The sequence below is a fragment of the Thamnophis sirtalis genome, unplaced genomic scaffold (assembly GCF_051295495.1).
Source record: "Thamnophis sirtalis isolate CommonGarterSnake01/CBP01778 unplaced genomic scaffold, rThaSir2_p1.2 scaffold_5, whole genome shotgun sequence".
Lineage (NCBI taxonomy): Eukaryota > Metazoa > Chordata > Lepidosauria > Squamata > Natricidae > Thamnophis > Thamnophis sirtalis.
In genome coordinates this window covers 102,623,723-102,649,906 of record NW_028261385.1, presented here as the reverse complement: position 1 = coordinate 102,649,906, position 26,184 = coordinate 102,623,723, and the positions used below count along the sequence as shown (strand labels likewise).

General features: G+C 42.5%; 1 protein-coding gene across 3 annotated transcripts in view; it reads right to left on the bottom strand.

The window, feature by feature from the left end:
* The window catches only part of TMOD1 (tropomodulin 1), a 38,081-nt gene that overhangs the window by 10,496 nt on the left and 1,401 nt on the right, over positions 1-26,184 (bottom strand). For 2 of the 3 annotated variants that reach the window (XM_087716337.1, XM_087716336.1), the window contains exons 2-5: positions 17,912-18,095; positions 13,983-14,139; positions 11,256-11,375; positions 814-903 (exon numbers count right to left, since the gene is read on the bottom strand). In XM_087716337.1, the coding sequence (XP_087572463.1) occupies positions 814-903; positions 11,256-11,375; positions 13,983-14,139; positions 17,912-18,031 (487 nt within the window). In that variant the 5' untranslated portion in view covers positions 18,032-18,095. The remainder of the gene's footprint in view (positions 1-813; positions 904-11,255; positions 11,376-13,982; positions 14,140-17,911; positions 18,096-26,184) is intronic. The other variant, XM_087716338.1, reaches the window with a different exon arrangement.

Here is a 26,184-nt window from a genome sequence, read left to right as displayed (position 1 = left end):
TTCTGGTCTGTTACTGAGATATGCGATCATTCTCACAAACACATGCAGACACATTCTCCTTCCTCCTTCCAATAGAAACACACACCAAAGAGAGAAAAGGAAATAATTAGAATAGAGCTGGAGCAAGAGGAAAGTTGTTCTGAGAAGGAAAAGGAAGATTCAGTGTTAAAGGGTATGGTCCACAAAAACTCTATGTTGTGATTTTGCAAATACCTAGCAAGGAACACATTTTGCCTTCCAAAGAACACAACACTGCTTTTGTAATTCCAATGAAAGCACTGAATTCTGGAGCTACTTATAGTGAGAGAAAGAAAGAAAGAAAAATGTATGGAGACAAGGCTGTGAGAAAAGCAGTCCTATTTAATGTTTCAGAAAGTTTAAATTCAACAGGCGAAAAGTCCTCCCAAACAAGAAGCTAAGTTTTAGAACTGATCTTCAAAAGATCAGTCTAATATTTGTGATATTTGGAGCCACTTGCAACTCATGCTTATTCCTTTGTTTTCACTACCTTCTGCTCTTTTCATTAAATGTAGGGACACACAGAATTATAGTGGGGGGGGGATCAAATGTTGGGCAATTATCTGGATTTGAAAAGGGGAAAGTGATTCTGAAGTGTGGAAACATACATCATACTTGTTGGCACCTTTTGAATTACTGAGTATGACACAAGCATTCTCACATATTCTGAATCTGCTTTCCTCTCTTGAATCTGGATTTAATCTGAATCTATACTGTTTTATTAACTACAATTATAAATGCTGCTGCTTTTGACTCCCTTTGTTAGATTATTATAATGTTGTAAACCTTACTTACTGTCCAATCCTTCTTTGTTGACTATAGTTGTAGTCCCTCGTGCTTCGTAATATTGTTGGTTGCTCATCAATGTATGCATGCCAAGAATAGCTACATGAGAGAAGGGGGAAAAATCAAAGAAAACAAAGTTAAATAAATTTATAGACTTGTCATTCCTGGGAAAGTGATAATCTGGCCAAGACACTCAGTAGCCTAGGAAAAATGTGAAATAACAGTGATAAAATATTTATTTTGAAAGGGAATATTGAGAAGATCCATTGAAGCTGAGCACAACTTGTATGTTCAAACAGGATGTGATTCCTTATTTCTTCATGCTTTGGCTAATTAGGCTTTTATTTAAAAAAAAGGAAGCAGCAACATGCTACATTGGATAATTAATCATCCATTATCAATGGATTCCTAACTGATATGACAATGACCTGCATATCCTATTAAATGTAAGAATTTCACTGCATCCACCCACTATGGGAAACAGGGCCGAGATAAATACAGTTCTCTTCACTACTTGGCAAATTGCTATATCTTACTTAGTGAGCTCTTTGCAGTAATGCATTACCATTTAGCAAGGCCTCAGTCACATTTGTCATCTAATTCCAGTATGAATAGAATCTGAGCTATTGCCAAGATCTGAAAGGGCTTAATACACATAGTCAGTTTGGTGTAATTGTTAAGGCATCAGGCTAGAAACCAGAAGACCCTGAGTTCTAGTCTCACTTTTACAAAGCCAGCTTGGTGGCTTTGGGCTCGTTGCCTTCTTTCAGCCTTAGGAAGCAATGGCAAACTACTTCTGAAAAACCTTGCCAAGAAAATTGCTGGGACTTGACCTGGCAGTATCCAAAAATCAGACATGATTGAATAGAAGAAATACACACACACAATAAGTTGCCTTTTTGATCTCAGAATAAATAAAAGCTTATTTGATCAAAAAATTAGTCCATACCTAGCATTTTATTCTGACATGCTTTCAATAACACACACATACAAATAATATCTTATAAAGCTACATCCACTCCTAGATTAGGAAACATGCAACATGCTGGACAGCTGCACATTTGATGGCAGCTTTTTGTTAGGAATATACTAAGTTCTGCAGTACCATAAGTGATAATTGCATATTTTAGCCAGTTATTTGTATATACTGTATATGTTGCAATCAGCAGCATCTTAGAGCAGACATTCCAGACTTGCATTTGAATGAAAATGAAGCAGCTCTTTTCTAAAGCACTGCCTGCCACCTACAATTTTTGTAAATCCTTAACAAAATATTCAATCATTGGTTGAATGACTAAGACTACAGTCCCAAAGGACTCATTAGGGTGCAGATGATGTAAGCTGTATTCTTGATTCAGGAGAACAAAGAATTTCCATATTGTCTTCTCATTATATATAATATATATTTCTGTATTTAATTTGCTTTATTATAAACACTAGCTTTGATCATGCTCCAGAAGTTCTTTAACAAGCAGCAAAAAGCACAGTCAGATGTTCAGTTGCAAAGGATCTGTTTTGCTAAAATGTATCTTTTTTAAAAACCCTCATATTTTTTAAAAAATTCAATCAGATACATATTTAAAATATCAAAATAATTACAACATATTTTTCTTTTTGTTTCTAGTTTATGGCTTCTCAATTAAAGAAACATTACTAAGCTGAACTGGTCACTTGTAATATCCCAGAAGTGGGAAAATCACTGCTTAGGAAAAAAATATGTCAGAAAATAAGACTAAAACAACCTAAAAATAAATAATTTATCAATTCAACTTGAGATTTCACAGATATCAAGTCATCTCTTGTAAACAGCAGGCCTATGTTTTCACTAATCGTCTTTTCCATTTCTGTATGGTTTTAGCCAAGAATCAATGAGGCTTCTGCTTCTAAAACAAATTGGAAGAAATGCCTGCCTCTCTGGTTGGCTTCTGGCTTATTAGTGCCATACCTCCACCTGCTGTGCTATGGGTAAATAATGCCTATTTGACAGGTTTGCCCTAAGCAATTTACAAGTCCAGAGATTCCAAAATGAGAGTGGGCAGTTTGCCCTGTTGCCCTTCATGGCCTCTTCTTGTTTACTAATTGTGGACTGCACCTTGATTTACCAAGGAACTCCAGGAGATAAAGCTACCAAAGAGATGTCTGGAGTCCCACTGAATGAACTTAAAAGAAGCAAGCTAACAAAACAGATAAGAGTCCATATCTGGGATTATCTTGTGTTGATAAGGCAGAAATGTTTCTCTGACCTTATTGTATCTACCAATTGGACAACTGCAATGTTCTTTACATGGAGTTGCTCTGGAGGACCACGTAAGAAACTATAGCTGGTCCAGAATGCAGCACTGCAATGTAGGGTGCACGTGTTACACTCTGCAAGCTGCACTTGTGGCCAATAGATTTATAAATGCAATTTACGATGCTGATTATGACTTATAAGTCCCTTCATGGAATAGGGCTATTTGAAGGACTGCTTCTCTCCCATGATTTCTGCTGAATATACTTATGCAAATTATTACAGTATATTGTAGTCTTCCAACAAAGTGTACCACAGGTAGTCCTTGAATTATGACCACAATTGAACTTAAAAATTCTGTTAAAATTGTTAAGTGAATCTGGCTTCCCCATTAACTTTGCTTGTTAGAAGGTTGCAAAATATACTATATTGCCAAAAGTATTCACTCACTTGCCTTTACTCGCATATGAACTTACTGTAAGTGATATCCCATTCCTAATCCATAGGGTTCAATATGACGTTGGTCCACCCTTTGCAGCTATAACAGCTTCAACTCTTCTGGGAAGGCTGTCTGTCCACAAGGTTCAGGAGTGTGTTTATGGGAATTTTTGACCATTCTTCCAGAAGTGCATTTGTGAGGTCACACACTGATGTTGGATGAGAAGGCCTGGCTCTCAGTCTCCGCTCTAATTTATCCCAAAGGTGGTCTATCGGGTTGAGGTCAGGACTCTGTGAAGGCCAGTCAAGTTCATCTACACCAGACTCTGCCATCCATGTCTTTAGGGACCTTGCTTTGTGCATTGGTGCACAGTCATGTTGGAAGAGGAAGGGGCCAGCTCCAAACTGTTCCCACAAAGTTGGGAGCATGGAATTGTCCAAAATGTCTTGGTATGCTGAAGCATTCAGAGTTCCTTTCACTGGAACTAAGGGGCCAAGCCCAGCTCCTGAAAAACCACCACACACCATAATCCCCCCTCCACCAAACTTTACACTTGGCACACTGCAGTCAGATAAATACCGTTCTCCTGGCACCCGCCAAACCCAGATTCGTCCATCAGATTGCCAGATGGAGAAGCGCGATTTGTCACTCCAGAGAACATGTCTCCACTGCTCTAGAGTCCAGTGGCGGCGTGCTTTACACCACTGCATCCGACGCTTTGCATTGCACTTGGTGATGTATGGCTTGGATGCAGCTGCTCGGCCATGGAAACCCATTTCATGAAGCTCTCTGCGCGCTGTTCTTGAGCTAATCTGAAGGCCACATGATGTTTGGAGGTCTGTAGCGATTGACTCTGCAGAAAGTTGGCAACCTCTTCACACTATGTGCCTCAGCATCTGCTGACCCCGCTGCGTCAATTTACGTGGCCGTTGTCGTTCCCAAACACTTCCACGTTCTTATAATACAGCTGACAGTTGACTGTGGAATATTTAGGAGTGAGGAAATTTCACGACTGGATTTGTTGCACAGGTGGCATCCTATCACAGTTCCACGCTGGAATTCACTGAGCTCCTGAGAGCGACCCATTCTTTCACAAATGTTTGTAAAAACAGTCTGCATGCCTAGGTACTTGATTTTATACACCTGTGGCCATGGAAGTGATTGGAACACCTGGTTCTGATTATTTGGTTGGGTGAGCGAATACTTTTGGCAATATAGTGTATGACCCCAGGACACTTCAACCATCTTAAATACATGCTAGTTGCTAAGCATCCAAATTTTGAACACATGATCACAAGGATGCTGCAATGGTTGTAAATGGGAAAAACAATCATAGGTCACTTTTTTCAATGCCATTGTAATTTCAGTTACTAAACAGATGGTTGTAAGTCAAGGACTACCTGTATATACAGCATATATTGTAATCTAGTCCCTTGGAGTGTTACATACATAGGATTTGGTATGAGATACGGTAATTTATTCCAAACAATTGATGCAGCATTCTCTTCAGAATAAAACTGAAAATCTATTCAATCTCCACATCCTAAAAATTTTTTTTTTTAGAAAGTACCAGGTCTAAGAAGAGTTAAACTGCACTGGGGAACATAACTGCAATCTTTAAGTCCTTGCATTTGTTGCATTAAAACAAAACAAGGTCTCAATGCAGTGACTCATGCAGAGATTTTACTAATTATTTGTTTTGTTAGATATCTCATTCTGTTATCTCAGCACCAGAAGCAGCCATAAGAATAAATAGCAAAAGGTACCACTTGACTTTACAGTGCTTTACATATTGTTCCCAACAATCTGGGTTCTCATTTTACCCACCTCGGAAGGATGGAAGGTTGAGTCAACCTTGAGCCTGGTGAGATTTGAACTGCCAAATTGCAGGCAGCAGTAGCAGCCTGTAGTACTGCACTCTAACCATTGTGCCACCGTAGCTCATACATTCAATTCAAAGAGATAACAGAATTACTCAGGCCTAGCAGAAAATTATGGGAGGATAGAGTAAGGCCAGGGTCATGCACTAAATATTGTGGATGAGCAATGCACCAAATTGCCAGCAAAAATATGGTATGTAGATGTATTTGTATGTAAATATGCACAAGCAGCTCTTGGAACTCCTGGAGGATTATTGTACATGCATTTGTTTTTGGAAAGGGCAGAGAAAAATCTATACTGTCTTTAGGTAGAACAATCAGTTATTGCTCTTTACAGATATGCAGAACTACTCATTAGTATATATCCCATCTTGGCATAAGCTTGGGGTGCATTCATTAACTGCATACCCATTTGCCATTTTAACGCAAGTTGGATTCTTGGCAGACCTTTATTCATGAGCGCATAGAGAATGAGAATATTCCACCTTGCCAGTTTGCATGTGATGAAGGAAAAGTAGAAGCCAATGAGCAAGCCTTTGGTGGAAATTGCAATTCACAATCCAGTTTGTGCAACAAGAATAAAATGATAAAGCGGCAAAATATTTTGGACAGCAGGGAGTGCAGCAGGCCTAATGCAGTCTTGCATTCATTAAAGCAGGACTATGAGGTCACCAGCATGGTCCTTCTGCAACTTCTGCTGAGATGGATGATGTCATGGAAATATGAGAGGAAGAGGCAGCAGGCTGGAAAAAACAGACATAGTTAAGGCAGGAATGGGTTGCTTCAGGGAACTTGAAGCTGAATAAAGGGAGGGGAATTTTAGTAAAATCAGGGAGATGAGGGTTAATTCACACTTTTGGAGAATAAAGCCAAGCTCAGATAAGATGGAATAGTGAAAAAGATAGCCCTGAGTCCCAGAAGAAAAGGCAGAATATGAATCTAACAAGGAGTTACATGCTGGTTTCTTATACTTCTTTCTCCACATGAACCTGGGTTGTAACATCACAATGTGCCATGTTTAATGCTTAAATATGTTTATTTTGCTTAAATAAACTGCTGAACAGCCATGACAGCTGTACACTGTCCGCCTCACACACCCCAGTTGCTCTAGGCATTATAGAGAAGAGCTGATCCTTTTAGGCACCACAGATTACACACAATGGTGGGATTCCATTTTTTTTACTACCGGTTCTGTGGCCGTGGCTTGGTGGGCATGGTGTGACATGGCGGGCGTGGCAGGGGAAGGCTACTGTAAAATCTCCAGTCCCACCCAACTCCAGGGGAAGGTTACTGCAAAATCCCCATTTCCTCCCAATCAACTGAGACTTGGGAGGCAGAGAATAGATGGGGGTGGGGCCAGTCAGAGGTGGTATTTACTGGTTCTCCAGAACTGGTCAGAATCTGCTGAATACCACCTCTGATTACAAAGCATCAAAATATAGACTGACCATTCAAGGAAAGGGGATGTCCATTAAATCCAAATTTCCATAATTTGCTTTATTTCACTTATACACTGTAACTATGCAAATTGACAAAATAAGCATCATTATATCTTGAAATTTTCAATTTAATGAGTCAAAATATGACAAAAATGTTCACTGTATATCAAGCCCACTAAATCAAGGACTTACTGTATTTTAATAACAAATGTATTTTACCCAGGAGGCAGCTTCAGTATACTTTACTCATATAAAAATTTCTCCCCATATTGTTTTCTATATTTGAAAAAGTCTATTTTCCCCCAGTAAAATAATCTACTTCTTTTTTTTCCTTCTTAGAAAAAGTTAAATGATTTCCTGCTTTCCTAACTTTCTTCACAGCTTTTCAAATCCTTGTCTAACTGTGCACTTGAAATTAATTCACTATGCTGGCAAGACTGGAAGGAACATTAAATAGATCATATTTTTCTTCCCATCCCAATATCAGCTTTAAAAAAAAAAACAATCTTCAGAAATAATACTTACCTTACACCAGTATTTCTCACTGGTGCTGGCTGGGGAATTCTGGGAGTTGAAGTTCACACATGTTATAGTTGATATGGTTAAGAAATATTGCCTTACACCCTTCCCAGTTCTTTCCCAGTCAGGCTATCCGGATTACAAATGGCTTATGCAGTTTTACAGCAGACAATGAACCTTTGGTTGGAGGGGGAAATAAAAAACCACTATATTTTCTTTTCTTTTTGTGAAGTGGGCTTGGCTGACCAACCACATATATTATCCTCAATTGCTTTCCAAGCCTTTTTTCAAAGGGCTATCTTGGCAAGCCTAGCAAAACCTCAAAACAGCAGCTGTGAATTTAGGAAGACTCCTCACTGTTTGTGTTTGGAGAAGAAATAAGCAGCTTGTTTTTCTATTATTCTACTGCGGGCAAAGGGCTAAGGCAAATATTTGTATCTTGCAAATTGAGTAATTGAAACTTTAGCCTATGAGCTCAAGCCTTCAGCGGCTTACTCTGCTGTTCAACCGCAGTTACAGCAAGAAGAAATATAAATCTGGTCAGTACAAGGTGGGTGAAAACAATAACAACACACACACACAGAGGAAGCCTTTATTAGACTTTCTTTCAAATAAGAGCCACTTATATCATATGATATAAGTCATATAGCTGGATGGAGTCACCGAAGCAGTCAGCATGAGCTTAAATGGGCTCCAGATGGTAGAGGACAGGAAGTCTTGGAGGAACATTGAACATGGGGTTGCAATGGGTCGGACATGACTTTGCAACTAACAAAACATATCATCTGATTTCACATATTGTATGGGGCCATAATGCAGTGTCCTTGAGTTTGTTGGTGTCCTATATGAACCAAGCCATTGTTTATGACCCAGCATGTTGCGTGAACCAACCAACTGTGGCTTAATCGACAAATTGGGACAGAAAACTATATCCATCTAAAATTTGTTGTTTCCATTGCTGATCCTTACTGTGGTGTTTTGTTTTTTGTCTTTTTCATAGCCTTGACTTCTGGTGATTTCAAGGACAAGTCAAAATACTTTTTAAATACTGGAATAGCTAAGTGTCAAACTCCACATAGCTAGACAAGATCAAGGAAGCAAGACTTACATATATTTCAGGAACTTCAATGTTAGTCTGGGGTAATTACAGAATCTTGTAAACTGCACTAAGAATTTTCTATTTATAATGAGCCAATTAGGATGGAGGGGGGGGGAAGAGCCCAACTTCAGGATAAGGTGTCGGGTCCTTTGGGAGGGAAGGAGGGGAGAGAGAGGGAGGGAGGGAGGGAGAGCGAGAGAGCGAGAGAAGGATAGTTGATGGCCTGGGTGTGTTGTTTGGCAGCAGGGATCTCTGGGAGCTGGGTGGGACCTTGGCAGTAGCTGGATCTTGGCATGTAGGCTTTGTTGAAAAAAATAAATAAAAGAGGATGAAAAAAATATACTGGGGCGGTGGTGGGAAGACAGAGGCAGGCTGTGACATTGGGGAGGAAAAGAATGAGAGAGACAATAGAAGCTGGGATTGGAGCAACTTTCCAGTGGGCTGGGGGGGTAGCTTGGGGGGGCAGGGAGTGAACAGTATCAGGTTGGGGGGATGTGCAGTTCACAGTCCCTTGACCACACACATCATTGGTGAGAAAAAGAAACAAGCACTTTAAAAAGCAGCTTTCATTGGAATGGAATGGAAAAGTTGCAAGGGGCCTGGATTAGGTCTTCTAGTCCAGTGGTTTCCAACCTTGGCAACTTTAAGACCTGTGGACTTCAACTCCCAGAGTTTCTCAGCTGGTTTTAAGTGGTCTTGTTTCTTTTTCTCACCTATTACTACTTCGATGGTGTGTGCTTACAGGTGGGATGGTGTGTTTAAGGGAATGTGAATATCCAAGGCATGGTTCAATGAGAGTATGAAGTATGGAGCCCCCATTGTTTCTCTAGTTTGGGGGGGGGGATCCTGTGTTCATAAGATGAATATTTACCATCATGCAATTCACTTGCTGCCTCTCTGCCAGACTCCCAGGCAGTGGTTCTCTGGGAGGGGAAGTCTCAAAAGCTTCTACCATAAACACCACAATTGCTGGAATTATCACCTGCAACTGTACCCCTTGCAAGCACCCCTGTGGTGAAGATCCAGCTGCTGCCAAGATCCCACCCAGTATCCAAGATTCCTGTCACCAGAAACCACACACAGGTCCTCAGCTTTCCTTCTTTCCTTCTTTCCTTCTTTCCTTCTTTCCTTCTTTCCTTCCTTCCTTCCTTCCTTCCTTCCTTCCTTCCTTCCTTCCTTCCTTCCTTCCTTCCTTCCTTCCTTCCTTCCTTCCAGCAATAGCAATTAGACTTATATACAGCTTCATAGGGCTTTCAGCCCTCTCTAAGCAGTTTACAGAGTCAGCATATTGCCCCCAACAATCCGGGTCCTCATTTTACCCACCTCGGAAGGATGGAAGGCTGAGTCAACCTTGAGCCGGTGAGATTTGAACAGCCGAACTGCAGAACTGAAGTCAGCTGAAGTAGCCTGCAGTGCTGCACTCTAACCACTGTGCCACCTCGGCTCTTCCTTCCTTCCTTCCTTCCTTCCTTCCTTCCTTCCTTCCTTCCTTCCTTCCTTCCTTCCTTCCTTCCTTCCTCCCCCCTCCCTCCCTCCCTCCCTCTCCCCCCCCCCCGAACAATGTAAATGCCGCAGGCAAAAAAAAAGATGCTACAAAGGATTTTCCTTTTGGTCTTCAAACAGCCTCCATCATTCTATGTAACTCAAAGATTTCCCTAGGAACCTCAGTTTGCATATCTTGACATCAAGATATACAGACAAAATGGGAACTTTGAGGGTGGGGAGATAAAACACTCTCCTTTGCAGATGAATAAATATTTGCAAACAAAGTAGAATTCTGCTCCCCCACCCCTGTTCCTGTAGTTGAGCTCTTCCCCCCATATCTGATCCTGCAGTTGGGCTCCCCCTGCCATCCTGCAGTTGGGCTCTTCCCCCCTCCCCCACCTGATTCTGCAGTTGGGATCTCCCCCCCCCCACCTGATCTTGCAGTTAGGCTCTTCCTCCCCACCCCACCTGATCCTGCAGTTGTACTGCTCCCCCCTATCCCAGAAGCCAAGCCACCACTGTTCTCCTCCTGTACCCCCCACCACAGCTCCACAGCTCTGTAATCAGTGAATGCACACTGCCCGATTGGCTGGCAGCTAACTGTCCTGTGCAGCCAAAAGCCTGGACAAAGGGTATTTTGGTGAATGGGCCAGGCTGAAGGGCATGGGGAGGAGGCCCATTGGCCAGGGTGAATGGCTAGGGGAGGGCCAGCTGAGGAGGAAAGCTAGAGTTAAATAGATGGAGGCAGGAGCCTGGAGGAGAGGAAGGCATGGCCAAGGGTAGGAGCCTGAAGGTCTCATTTTGTGTGGTTTGATGAAAGAAGAATTTAAGAATTAAAATACGGTTGCTGTCCCCCACTTCTAAGTCACTAAAATCAGCCCTGTGAACTTAAAAGGCCATTCTCATACAAATACATTACTATGTTAAAAAAAACACTTTCTCTGGCAAAGAGAAGATAATTCTGTGCTATTGTAGGAGAGAGGCAATCAGTACCATGTCCTAGACCTAGATAGTAACCTTTCTTGCAAATTTACAGAATGATTTCTCCATTCTCCTATGAAGTCAAATTCAATCCCAGAAAAGGAAAAGCTACAAATTGAGCATCCTTCATATTTCAGGACAGTTATACCTGTTTTCAGCTAAATATAACCATAGTAAAATAAGTTTTACTATATTCCCTTTCCCCTTCTGATTCTTTCCTGCACAAATTCTCCTAAGACTTCATAAAATCTAACTTTTTTAATTTAAAAATTCCAAATTTTTTAAAAATTGTCTTAATGCCAAGAACTCAAAGCCTTTTAGAATAACGATAATTGCAGCAAAAATAAAGCTAACTCCTACATGCAGTCTTGCATCTTACCAGCAATGTCGCAGAGTTCAGCATCAGAAGCATTTGCCAGGGCTTCCTCCAATTCTGGTTCCAGAGTTACACTTTCCAAAACTGGATCAATAGCTTTCTGCTTGGGGACCCAAATTTTTCCTATAAATACATGAAGTAGTAACGGCTTCAGTTCCATTCCAGCAGGTTGGCAGTTAGATACATTTTAGTCTAATAGTTAAAGCACCAGGCTAAAAACTGGGAGACTGTGAGTTCTAGTCCTGCCTCATGAACGCCTGCCTTTCATGCCTCATGAAAGCCATCTGGGTGACTTTGGGCAGGTCAGCCTCAGCCCAACTCACCTCCCAGGGTTGTTGTTGTGGGTGGGAATAATAGAAAGAAGAAGGTGTGTTGAATATGTTCACCACTTTGAATTATTTGTAAATAGATACAAATAAATAAACAAAACAATACATTTTATTCTCCTACTTAAGGTGGTTCTTTCATAGTTCCTAACTTTTCAAGACTCTAAAAGGAAGGGAGAGAGGCATTGGCACTGAAACTCTGTTGTACGAAAAGGGGAAGTTAAACTCTCCCCTTAAAGATTAAAATCATCCTCCCTATCTACCAATAACTCACAGGAAAATAAAATAGAAAAGAATTCTTTATTGGCCAAGTGTGATTGTGCATACACTTGGCATTTGTTTCTGTTGCATAAGCTCTGAATATACATACAAGCAACAAGTGATCATCATAATCTTAAACTACAAACATCATAAATCATAGATACAACATTCAGTGACAGTCATAGGATACGAAATAAAGGCCTTACTGTGTAAGTGTATCAGGTATCAAGATTCACAGTGTGATTGCTAACCTCACAATTAAAGTAATAGAGGCTGGATTTTGTGTAATTCCACATCAGTTTATGTTAATGCAAAATCATTTTTAATAGCATCCTACTCCTAAGGCTGCCTAACTGTGACTAGTATTCATTTTAAAACAGCAATGGCTTGGAACATGCCTCCCAGGGCCTGCCACCTTCAGTGATATCCCAGGCCTTTCTCCAAATTCTCATTCACTGTGGGATGTGCTCATTCAGGCTTGGCCCTTTGAAAAGGAAACCAAATTCCTTCCTATATTTTCACACACACTTTTAAAAATAAAGCTCTATTTGTTTTACTTATGGTAAAGCTAAAGGACATTTTTCCACTTGCAACTTACAGCAATCTCAACACCAATTCAACCATTTTGTGCCCAAATAACAGTAACAAAGAGAGGCTTAATGTCACTTCAATGAGTAATGAATGAGACTCTGAAGGTGCTTTAAGTTACTGCTATGGAATGGCCAAAATTTATTTCCAGTAGTGCTTGACTGCAGATGAATACATGTTCATGTAGTTCTCCTTAGCAACAATGTAAGAAGGGTTTGCAATTGCTTTTTCTGGATATTTTTTTCACTTTCTGCTCTAGTCTTGGGATTCCCTGCAGTATTAGCCAACCTAGCCATGTCTAACTATGATGCCCAGAGAGGTGCTATAGGAAACACACACAAAAGTTAGCTTAATAAGTTGCAAAATTAGTGAGAAGTTAGTGTTGGTGATTGGATCTTTAATTTTTTTAAAAAAAATGTCAGAACAAAGGAAATGTGTGTATGGAATGGTGAAAATGCCATCTTTACTCTAGAGGGAGGATAAAGATTAAGAAGGGACAAAATTAGAATACTTTTGTATTTCTTTTGCCAATTTCTTTCTTGGAAAAAAGGACAAAGTCTGGTTTAAGGTTTTTTTTCTTTTTCTCGAATAGAAACCAAGAAAGTAAGATAGAAGATAGAACAAACATAAGGAAAGGGTTCCTTTTTTTATAGGATGGTGCAGTCAAATGGAGGTGGGGGATGTGGGGGAGAAGAGTGCTGCTCCAGGCGTGGAATGTGACACTGGAGCTATTTTTGTTGCTGCTTCCTATGAAATGGCATGAAACAAAGGACAAGGACTGGGCAGTCCAAGACTAAATTTAGGCTCACACTGAAGCAACTGCTCCTTTTCTCATGAGGGTAGAGGAACAGAAGGCCAAAGTTATAGAAGAAGGGCTTGCTTTTAGGGGTATTAGCCATACAATCACTACTCTATTCCTTGGAAGTAGATTTTATTTTAAAGTAAAAGGCAATGTGAACATAAAATACAATTTAAACTGCTATGGGAGTAGGGTCTATGACAACTAGCCACAACTAACACATAGGGGACAACTTGCCATGCCCAACTTGCTGCGGCCAACTCACCAGAAGACAATTCACTATGGCCAACCTGCCACTACTATATAATAGTGAAGAAATGGTGGGAAGAATCATTAAAGAAAAGATGCAAAAGGAGGGACAAAATGAAATGTGAACAGCAAAAATTAAAAGTTTTTAATTATTTTAAATAATCAAAATTGTTGAATTGTCCCGTCATAAGTTGGCCATGGCAAGTTGGCTGTGGCGAATTGGCAGCAGTGAGTTGGCTACAGCAAGTTGGCCAGAGCGAGTTGTCCCATTCTGGTTTTAGGATGTACTTAAAAATAACTTTAAGTTTATCAGCATGAGAAGCATAGTACAAACTGCACTCTAGATCAGGGGTCTCCAACCTTGGCAACTTTAAGCCTGGCAGACTTCAACTCCCAGAATTCCCCAGCCAGGAATTCTGGGAGTTGAAGTCCACCAGGCTTAAAGTTGAAGACCCCTGCTCTAGATGGTTCACGGCACCTGCAGAATTGTGATAGTTAATCTCCTACCTCTTTTCTCTCCCGTGAAGGGAACCAGATCATCTCGGTCTTTAGTGTCATTTGCCTGCTTCTCCAAATGTGCCTGAAGAACATCCCTGTTAAAAGGGCCTGTGGGGTTTTTCTTGGTCTGATCTTTCTGTCTCATTCCTGCAGGTAATATTGCATTCTATATTTTGGAGAAAGGAGAAAAAAGATACAAGCTGCATGATCATCACCCATCACAATTCATCTTTTTTTAATGAAATCCCACTGAACCCCTACATGCTAGCAGTGTCTAGCTAATGAGTAGGAGTAGCACTCACAAAATCATAAAATATGTGAAGAAAAGTATTTTTGTTCAATCAACCACCAAGTTAACAACGTTTAAGATACTTATAGAGAGAACAATAGCAAAAATTAAGGAAAACAAACCAAAAGTAAATAGCATAAGATAAGAGAAGAAACCAATAGAATAATCCTCTATGGGCTCAACTAACCTGCCATCCTCCATACCCTGGGAAACCAGCCAAGGGTTGAGGGCTTCCCAAAACTCCAGTAGAGTCAGGGCCAAACTAATCTGAAGTATATGGTGGTCCAAAGAGTAAGGGCTATAATAGACAAGGCACATTTCCTGGATCCTGCCAAGAGAACATTCTATAAGCAATGGGACCAGGACCATGCCCCTTCTGCCAAACCTGATGGGCCAGCTGGAGCCCACTGCAAACAAAAAGCCTCTCAGATAAACCAGCACAGAGAGACAGAAAGGTGGCCTTGAAGCAAATATTCAGAAGTGGTTCAAAAAAAAAATTTGGTCCAAGGACAAAAACATTCCTTAAGTCCTGAGAACAAAGATACCATTAAGAAGAAACTTCTAGGTAAAGACAACCAGGTCCATACCTGAAAGTTCCAAATTACTGATATATTGCTGAAGCTTATGCACAGGAAGATGATCAGACTAATAATGTGTACCTGGGTGAAACTAGGTAAGGATCAAAGCCATTCAAGGGTGGTTAGAGTTTGTCCTCTTATGACTATGTAACAAACTTAAAACTGATGTCTCACTTGACTCCTCCCTCTGGCTCTGCCATTGTGTGTGTGTGTGTGTGTGTGTGTGTCTCCTACAGAAACTCAGGATGATGACATTTAGGGAAAGGGGAGAAAAAGCAGTCAGACTTGCAAGATTTCATTACTATAGCCTACCCCAATAAAGAACAATTCTATAGTTCCCGTGGAATTGATTTTCTAGTCTGATCTTGTGGAAATGACCTTGGGAGACTAAAGAAAAACTTGCAGCCTAAATAGCAGTTTGACAAATGAAAGTTTGAGGAGGAGAATGGTGAAAGCATCTCTGAAGGAACCTAGTCACCCTTACCTAGTTATCAGGTGAGTAAAAGTGAAGAATGGAAAAAGTACTCTCAGTCTTGTAAGATTTTTTTAATGTAGCCTTATAATAAAGATTTCTGGTGGTACATCTGTCTGAACTACCCTACAAAGCTAACAGTTGTACCTCGTGAGGCTGGCACCCATGCCCATGGCATGAAGGGCTTTATAGAAAACCACCAGCACCTTGAATTTATTTATTTATATAGATACTCATCTCATTTTTACATGATTTTAGGTCAGTGATGACTAACCTTTTACGTCACCCCTTGCTGACCTGGGTGCCGGAAATTGCACGTAAAACCATCCCACCTGGACTGCATGGCCTCACTGGCCTTTGCACACACAGCAGCACCAAAACCCAGAACAGAAGTGAACACTGGTCTTACAGGTTTTGGCGCTCCTGTGCCTGCAAAAGCCAGCTGACTGGCATGTGTGTGCACAGGAACACGGAAGAGGAGCCAGAGAGGCTGTGCATCCTGCGCGGAATGGCTCTGCATGCCGTTTCTGGCACACCTGCCATAGATTCACTACCACAATTCTAGGTAGTTTACAATTTTAGAGCTATTTTGGTATAGTGGTTAAAGCATCAGGGCATAACTGGGAAACTGAAAATTTTGGATCAATTGCAGCTTCCGGATATTCTTCAAGAAGAATCCCATTTATTAATTTAAACAATGTATGTGGTGCCTTGAAGCCCCATGAAGAACATATTAATCTGCTCAAAAGATGACTAAGCATGAGTGATCATGGGCAGCATCTGTTGATCCAAGAAGGGGCATAATTGGCACACAACACAAAGTTGTGAATAAGCCTCCCTTGCTGCCTAATTCTCAAAACAGCAGCTGTGAATTTAGGAAGACTCCTCACTGTTTGTGTTTGGGGAAGTACAACTCCCCCCCTCCAGAATTAAAGATTGGAAACCATCAGTCCAGGAGACCTTAAAATCTTCAGTTTTGTTAGGATTGAGCATAAGCCTATTCTTCCCCAGAGTCTCCAGACACTAAAACAGAACTTCCACAAAATCACTTGGTTGGTCTGGAGATATAATACTGAGTATATTGATGACACCTCAACCTGTGTCACTGAATGACCTCAACAGTGGTTTCATCTAGAATGTTAAAGAGAGTGGAGAGATTGGTGAGCCCTGGGGATACCCACAAAAATAAGACACAGGCTGAACAGTGACTGCAACTTAGAAAGAAGCGGGAAGAAAATCAGTACAAAATTGTACCCCTAATTCCTAACCTTTAGAACCAGTCCAGAAGGATATCGTAATCTGTTATACCGAAAGCCAGGAACAGATGGCTTTCAATATCACTAAAATAAGAACAGGTGCATTACCACCATCCTGCTCCCTTCAATGGTCATTCCCAAGTGCACTCAATGCTCTTTTGGTTCCATACATGGGCCTGAAACCCGACTAAAAGGGGAATAGATAACCTGCTTTCTCCAACACTCTCTGAAGCTGTAACATTGGGTCTACTGATGACAACTTCAGGAAGAAACAGACCACCATTCTTTAAACTCTCTCACTGCCCAGACCCAACCACATATCCTTTGAGAAGCCTTGGCTAACCAGGATCTAATACGGAGATGGCCAAGCTCACAGCACTGACCAATAGGGCCCCAAGTCAGCCAAGATAATCAAGCAAAAGTAAACTTCAGTAAACTCCATGGACCTGCATCAAGGTTGATCCAGCTTGGAATGGATCTGAATGACTTTATCCATTAGCTGCCTAGCATATTCCTTACAGTGGCCTTGTAAGTGAGTCTCCAGCCATACTTCCCCAGAAGGAATAGGACCACTTGACCACTTGGCTATCTGCAAATGCAATAAGGGCAAAAAAGGAATGATACTTTGACATATTTCTTGCCACGTGGTAGTCCTTAATATTGGCTCTAGCTCATGCTGAATTAGATTCACCTCTCTTTGTTCTCCACAAATGTTCTGCTGTGGCATAAACATAGCTGATATGTGGCTGCTGTGGAGTGTGGGAAGGCATGCAGGTGGCTGCTGTAGTATTAGTGCAGCTGGGCAAAGGGATGCTGCAGCTTGGTGCGACTATAGAGTGAGGGTGAAGTGGAGTGCTCCAGGCAGCTGCCTGCACTACGGAAAATGAGATTCCTCAGGATCTCATATTCCATAGGAGAAAAAGGAGAAAAGGGAGTCAGAGTGGGAGCAACTTACAGGAGTGACTTTCAACCTTCCCTGTCAGTTTTGCTTATGCCAGCAGGGAGGGTCACAAATGGCAATCAGGGCCACAGGATGCTGCAACCATCATAAGTGTAAGCTGGTTTCTAAGTACCTGGATGGTAATCACATGACCATGTGGGTGCTGGGGTAGCTGGAACTTCAAGGACTGATCCTAAACATCACTCAGATCAGTGCATGGTTACTGAATGAGTGGCTGTTAACCAAGGACTATCTGTAATATACACATCATTACTACCTGTATTTCTTTGCTTTACTCTTCGCTCTCACTATCTGCAACTGAAAATTGGAAGTTATATTTAATTATTATCACTACAAAAACCCCAAATGCTGCTTTAAAAACACTATTCTTTAAAGCACTTACATCTGGATCAAGTTCCAGTAGCTCATCTTCTAGCATCTTAATTTCATCTTCTGTCAGTGCTCCAAGGATCTGATCTTCATCTAGATCTCGGTATTTCTCTAAACCTTGTCTATATGACATTTTGGAGAATTAGCTTTTTTGATCTTTTCTGGATTTTAAGTCTCTTCTTCCCAAAATACAGGACCTGGATGATTAAAAAATTTAAAAAATATTAAAACTTGGGTTGCATGGTGGTAGAATTATCATAATAAGAAATCAGGTTGATCATAATCACTAGATGGCAGCACAGAGATACAGAAAACCATAGCCCCATACCAAAAAAGAACCAATGAGCAATCAGCATTCCAAAAATTACTGATCCGGATTGGTCACAATGAACCAATCAGAGACTCAAGCTCACTGCACCAATTGGACACCTGCTTGGCTAAAGATCAATTAAAAGTCAGGTCACTTGACAGAAGTCCAGTCAATCCCTGTATTCCCTGCTCAGTTGCCTGTGGTTTGTTTTAGCACAAACAAACCCCTGGGCCGTGATCCACTACCAGGCCATGGGCCATTCGGAACCAGGCCGCGGAAGCAGTGGACAAGCTTGTGTGTAGCTCCACCTGCGTGAGCAGCAGGGAAACGAAGCTCCATTTGTGTGAATGGCTGGTACGCATGCACGCAACTTGTGCAAATGGAGCTGCGCTTACATGCCCACCGCTCACACAGAATCATCCCCTCCCTCCCCCACTGGTCCACAAAGTCGAAAAGGTTGAGAACCGCTGCTTTAGCAGACCATCTTACATCTGAAGATGCCAACCGGGTGAAACATCAGGAAATATATTGTCTTGACTGTGGTCACTAAATCCTGAAGATCAGCACTATACAGATTGGCACTGCCCAACTGATACAGGCCATGAAAGCCTTAACCAGATGCAGAAAAAAAATAATCCTTTGCTGCAATCTGTTTTCTGTATAGGTAGTCCTCACCAACAGTAATTGGGATAGGGACCTTAGTCACTAATTGACCATAAGATGAGGTATCATGTGACTGTAACTGATTTATGCTGCAGTTCTGGCTATCCCAGTTGCAGTTGTTAAGGGAATCCCCTACAATCAGCATCCTGCAGTCACATGATTGACATTTGTGACCTCCTGTTGGCTTCCCCATCAAAGGTCACAATTGGCAGTTTACATGATTATGGGGATGGTGTGACAGCTGCAACTATGAGAACCCACCAAAAATACCTCACCTTTACTGCCATTGTAACTTTTGTCTCTGAATAAGTGCATGTTGAATGAGGACTACCTGTTTCCAGGGGAAATATGATATCCTTAAGGATAGTTCAGTTTGGTATAATTGTAAAGGAATCAGAATAAAAACCAGATTGTGAGTTCTAGCTTTGACACAAATCCAGCTGGATGACTTTAGGCTAGTCACACTCTCTCAAACCTAGGAAGCAGGCAATGGCAAACCACTTCTGAAACTGTGCCGAAAAAAAACTGCAGGGTCTTTTCCATGGAGTCCCCAGGTATCAAAAACTGTCCTGAAGTCACCAAAAAGGCAAAACATTTAGCTGTGGAATGCAGTTCTTCGAATGCATCAATGAATTAAAATATGTGATTTCTTACATAGAACATATATCCGATCTTTTTGGCTTGACAATTGGCAATAGCAAACTTAGTATCTTGTTAAATATAAATGTTAGTCCAATTTTAGGAATTCCGCTGCAGGTCTTGTGTATTTTTTACCTGATACTATATTGTACAGGAAGTTCTACAACACATTTTGGCAATTATGACTAAAGATTAAAGATTAAAGGGTTAGCACAACCCAAAAAAAGAGAAGTAGGAGATTGAAGAGCTCAAGAGGGAAGAAGGACAAAAAGACAAAACCTGCAAGCTCCTACAGATACCGTGCTTATACAAACAAAACTGAAGAACAAAATTGACTGTCCCATCTAATCAAATATTCCAAATAGAGCATATGAGAACCGTAATTAGGAAGGCAGATTATAAATCTTAAATTGTCTAATGTTTATTAATACTCAAGTGGGAACTGGTTGATGTGGCCTTCTTTGCTGGCAGTATTCAAGTGGAGGAAAGCTAACCATCAATCAGGGATGCTATAGTTGCAAAACTCCTGCACTGGAAAAGGAACTTATTTGTTTGTTTATATTTCATATTTCTTTATGTGTCCCTCTCTAAGGACCCTCTTTATCTGCCCCACTCTCAGAATTGGATATATAGGTAGTCCTCAATTTATGACCAGAATTGAGCCCAGAATTTATATTGCTAAGTGAGAAATTTGTTAAGTGCATTTTGCCCCATTATAAAACTTTTCTTGTCATATTTATTAAGTGACTCAGTGCAGTAACACGGTTGTTAAGTGAATCTGGCTTTCCCATTGATTTTGCTTGTCAGAAGTTTGCGAAAGATGATTACATGACTTTGGGATACAGCAACCATCATACATATGAACCAGTTGTCAAGTATCCAAATGTAAATCATATAATCATGGGGATGCTGCAATGGTCATAAGTGTGCAAAATGGTCATAAGTCACTTTTTCAGTGCCATTGTAACTTTGAACAGTCACTAAATGAAGTGTTGTAAATCAAAGTTGACATGAGCCTTGGAGGCCACATTGTTGGTCAAGACCAATATGTGATTGTGAGATACAATGTCCTGGAACTCTCGGAGGGCTAGCTGGATGGCCTGGAGCTCCAACCAATTGATGCTGTTTAGTTCTTGACTCGATCAGCGGCCCTGTGCAACTTGGTCCAGGGCATGGGCCCCCCACCCGAATAGGCTGGCATCCATCGTAACTTAGATGCAGTCTGGTTCCTTGAACAGGCACCCTTTGAGGAGCTTGGAGGACGTCCACCACCGAAGGGAGCTGAGAGGTTTGGGTGGGAGCCGAACCTTGAGCTGGGAGTGGCTGGTGTGGGCCCTCTGAAAGGGAAGCAGGAACCATTGCAGTGGACGTGCATTGAACCTGCCCCAGGGAATGATGTTGATGGAGGAAATCATTTTCCCAAGTAGTTGCAAAAGCATAGCCAAAGATAATAGTCTCAAAAATAATACCTGGGCCGCCAGGCGTTGGATGCTCTGTCGCCTTTCCAGGGACAGGGAGACCTCGCAAGTGATGGAATTGATGATGGTCCCCAGGTGGAGCAACGATGTGGTCGGCTGCAGATGACTCTTGGGGAGGTTCAGGACGAACCCGTGTCTCCGCAGTGAGTCCATTGTTACCTGTAGATCCCATAGGGTCTGGTCCCGAGATGGCAACAGGACCAAGATGTTGTCTAGGTAACAGTTCACTCTCACCAGGACCGAACGAAGCAACGCTGCCACCATCACCAAGAGTTTGGTAAAGGTTCGAGGGGCCGATGACAAGCCGAAGGGCAAAGCCCGGTATTGAAAATGACGGCCCGCGAAGTGAAAGCGCAGAAATCTCCTATGTGGTGGGTGGATGGGCACGTGGAGATACGCCTCCTTGATGTCGACTGATGTCATCATGACGCCCTGGCGGATGGATGCCAAGATGCTTTTTAGGGATTGCATCTTGAACTTCTGATACTTGATGTACAAGTTGAGTCTTTTCAAATCTAGAATGGCCCGCCATCCCCCTGATTTTTTGGACACTAGGAACAAGATTGAATAAAATCCTAGCCCTTCCTGACCCTTTGGAACCTGCTCTATGGTGTTGAAAGAGATGAGATGTTGTATTTTGGCGTCCATGAGACGCTGTTTCATCGAACACCTGGGCATAGGACACTTGATGAACCGCCTCAAAGGGATGGAGAGAAACTCTAGGGTGAGGCCCAGCCTCACCACCTGAAGGGCCCAGGCATCGGACGTGGTCTCCGCCCACTGATGAGCGAAGGCCAGGAGACACCCGCCCATGGGTTCTTCCCCCTGGGAGTCACCAGTACCTCCAAAAGGACTGGTTGCCAGCCCCACAAAATGGCCTCCTGTTGTGGGATTGCGCCTGGTTCTGCTGGCGACCCCTATCCCTGGCCCCCGTGCGGTCCTGATCGCGGTCCTATGGCTGGGTAAAGGCCCTGTTGTAGTGGGGAACATAGGGGGCAGTGGTGAACCCAGAACCACCACCCCAAAATGGCTGGCGCCTGTTGTAAGGTTGCTGTCTCCTATTGGCACGCCCCCAGTGGAGGGGAGAACCTTGCATTTATCCCTCGTCTCTATGAGAATTGGGTCAAGTACAGAACCAAATAATGCCCCGCCCTTGAAGGGCGTGGAAGCCAGGCGCCACTTAGATTTAACATCGGCCTGCCAATGGCGAAGCCACAGTAGACGCCGGGATGCCACATTTGATACCACAGCCCGGGAAGCAAATTTTGCAGCATTAAGAGTGGTGTCTGCCAAGAATTCCAGGGCTGCCATGATCTTGGTAACATCTTGGTGAAGACGCACGTCTTCAGGGGCCAGTCTATCCTGCAACTGCTTGAGCCAGAGCACGGAGGTTCTATTAAAGAAGGACGCTGCAGTGGCAGCGCGTAGGGCCCAGGGCCCAGCCTGATGGGTCTTACGAATGACTGTTTCGGCCTTACAGTCCTCAGCCTTCAGGCCTTCAGAAATTTCTGATGGGATTAGGGCTGGGGAAGCCAGAGCCACCATGGGCAGATCCACAGTTGGGAATTGCAGGATGCCCTCCAGGTCAGGAGTGGAAGTGTACAATTTCCTGTCCCCATTGCTGGGTGGAGCAACCACAGTCAGTTGGTCCCATTGCTTTTGAACAAGGTCTAGAAAAAGTTTGGGAGAAGGAATAACCTCCTGCAGTGAGACCTGCTCAGCAAAGAGGTGCTCAGTTGCATCCAGGCCTACAGCAGTGCTATCCTTAGAGGCCGTCTCACCCATGTGGGTAGTGGCCTTAGCTTTATATAATAAGGACTTAAACAGTGTGAGACGAAATAACCCAGAGGAGTTACGTTGATCGAAAATCAGACCATCATCAGAGAAATCCCTATCTATCACCTCCCCTTCCTCCACCAAGGCCGAATCCTCACTATAGGTTGAGGGGAGAGGTAAGGAAGGGCTTCCTGGAGATCCAGAAGATCCACTTGTGGGGCCTGGGGAATAGGCCCACACTGGGCACTGGTAACCCCAGGAGCCTGATTTCTACGATGCAGTTCAGCATCCACCCCCCTGGAGATCGCTGCAGAAATCAGCTGGTACTGCCTGCAGCAGTAGGTGTAAAGGTGGCAGAAGGCCCAGCACGTGGCATTGCATAGGCGAGACCGCAGGGGCCTCCGAAATTGTATTGTATTTTGTATTTGTATTTAATGGATTTATAGGCTGCCCAATTACCGGAGGAAACTGGGCCTCCAACCCCGCCTCCCCAGAATCAGAAACTTGGGGCAGGGGACGATCCGGAGACCAGCTGCGGTACTGGAGCTGGTGAAGCACGCTGAGACAATAATATGGGGGGGGGGATTGCTACCCTTCCCAGCAGCCTTAGTCGCTGTCTTGGGCCTTTGGCTGCGGGCTCTGGAAGCGGCCCTGCCGGGCCTCGAGCTAACCCCCGCCTAGGCAGAATGTTGGGCATGTTGGGTAGAGGGCTCTACAATACCTCCTGAGGTGGATTGGTCAGCCATTCTATAGTAGATAGTGAAAAAACTCAACCGCACTGAAGCAGAAGTTTTACTAGCAACAGAAGCGGGCCGCCTGGCAAGCAGGAGCTGTGTAAAACGATCCTCTCACTAAAACAGCCAAGCCGAAGAGAGGGAAGTGGGAGGACCAATGGTGCAGTCGCTCCCTTTGGGCACGAAGACTCGCGACGCCTTCTTTTGGCTGCCTGCAAGCGCGTGTGAACAAACGGTCCCAAAATGTCGACAGCAACCGAGGCGCAAAATTTGAATTAGGCAGCAGCCAACAATGCCTCGCCCAGGCTCTCTGCTCTGCGGATGCCTTCAGCGGGGCTCGCGTTCTCCAAGAACGAACAGCGGGCGGTCAATTTGCCGGAAAACAGCATGCCTCGCAAGGCAACTCAATTCCAAGGCAGGCAGCGCGGATGGAGAAACAGCCCAGCGAACGGCAAGGACAGCAAGCGACAGCGAAGTGAACTCACGCTGGCAACAACGGCCACTGAGCTCCAATTGCAATAGCCCCCACGAGCCTGCGAATACCTGCCCGGGCGCTGTAAGAGCTCCAGAAGGTCTGGGTAGGCAGCGAACTGCTGCCTCTTCCTTTTAGTCCTGCAAAAACTTCCTTAAAGTGCCTCCAATAACTTGTTGAATCCAAAAATAGGTAGAATTTTGTCAATTAGTCTGGAGAAAATTGATATACATCTCTTCTGGCTGGACTGAGTTAAAAAACTGACCCATCCAGTCAGAGGAGGCGTGGTCAACATTTGCATAACTCAGTCTCTAGGCTAATGGACAAAGTTAACCCATGCTTGGATTCCCCAAGCAGCACACAGGAGAAATTGAAAATATTCCTATTCCTCTTCTGTCTAGAGAAAACCTCCTTCATACAGAGGTGAAATTCAGCAGGTTCTGGAGAACCGGTAGCAGAAATTTTGAGTAGTTCGAAGAACCGGTAACGGAAATTTTCAGTAGTTCAGAAAAGTGGTAGTGGAAATGTTGAGTAGATCGGAGAATCGGCAAATGCCGCTTCTGGCTGGTCCCAGAGTGGGGTGGGAATGGAGATTTTGCAGTATCCTTCCCCTGCCACTCCCACCAAGCCATGCCCACAAAACAACACCACGCCCACCAAGCCATGCGCACAGAACCGTTAGTAAAAAAAAATGATTTTCATATGGTAGTTGAAATACAATACAATATATATCATCCTAAATTCACAAAAGATTTAACGTTCTTCTTCCTTTATTTTAAGGCCCAAGCTGCATCCCATGGATAAGTTATTACCTTAAAAAAGAAAAGCTATTCCTGCATTGTTAACAGCAGCCTGATACACAACAATTCAATAGATGAATATTTCCTATCTCCTACTTACAGACTTACTTATAATAATATGTTTAGTCATGTATACGGAACATTTGCTAGAACCATCGGGTTTTTTTTTGAGCCTTTGTTTTAGCAACAATCTAATCTATTGTTTTAAAAAAATGCTACTTTTCACTAATCAAGCTGGAGCTGAAAAAACATAAAAGGGAACCAAAGTTGCTGTAAATGTGCAAGAACAGGTCTTATAAATCCGATTACTTAAGCTTGCCAGCAGGTTTCCTCTTGCAACATTCCGTCTTGCAGCATGGCAACCATCCACAAGTCACATTTTATGACTCAGTTTCTGGGATTGTCACTTACTGTATTATGTAAAATAGAACAGGGCAAACAGGAAAGCTACCTTTAATTTTGCCCTGTTCTATTTTATATAATACAGTAAGTGACAATCCCAGAAAAAACAACATTATAGTCCTGGGTAAAGAATAAAAAGGAATGCCTTTCATCAAACAATACTTCTCCCGCTCACTTATAATATAGATATGCACAATCATTATCTTATTCTTCAAAGCAGACTCAATAAGGAGAGTCAAGATAACATTTGGAGGCCCAAATGTGTTCTCCGCCCCGGTGACTCACAGGGCGTAATTCCTTAACATTTTTAGCCCTAGTTTTAGTTGAAAGCAGCTGATAAGAAACGGTCACTAAAAGTTAGTGTAGTATGTATTATCTAGGATGCACCAGAAGTTCTGAGTTTGTTTTTCAAAGTATTCATAGTTGCTATTATTGGTTTCTGTATTCGTTATAATTCATATTCTGCCTTTCCTCCGAACAGCTCAATATGGTATACAACATTGTTTTTCAAATTTGGGAAGACCTCTATATGCAGAATTCCCCAGTCAGCAACAGATTACTTATACCTTTAAATCCCACCCACCCATCACATTCTGACATACAGGTAATCCTCGACTTACAATCATCATTTAGCAATTGTTCAAATTTATAAAGGGACCAAAAAGAGTGACTTATGATCATTTTTCACGCTTAATGACCGTTGCAGCATCCTCACAATCACATGATCAAAATTTGAGTGCTTGGCAACCGTCTCATATTTATGATAGTTGCAATGTCCTGGGGTCATGTGATCGCCTTTTGTGACTTTCTGAACAGCAAAGTCAGTGGGGAAGCCACTTAACAATCATGTTACTAAACAACCACAGTGATTCATTTAACAATTTTGACAAGAAAGGCTGTAAAATGGGGCAAAACTCACTTAACAACTGTCTCACTTAGCAATAGAAATTTTGGGCTCAATTGTATTATAAGTCAAGGACTACCTACCTAGTTATGGTGAGATGCAATGACT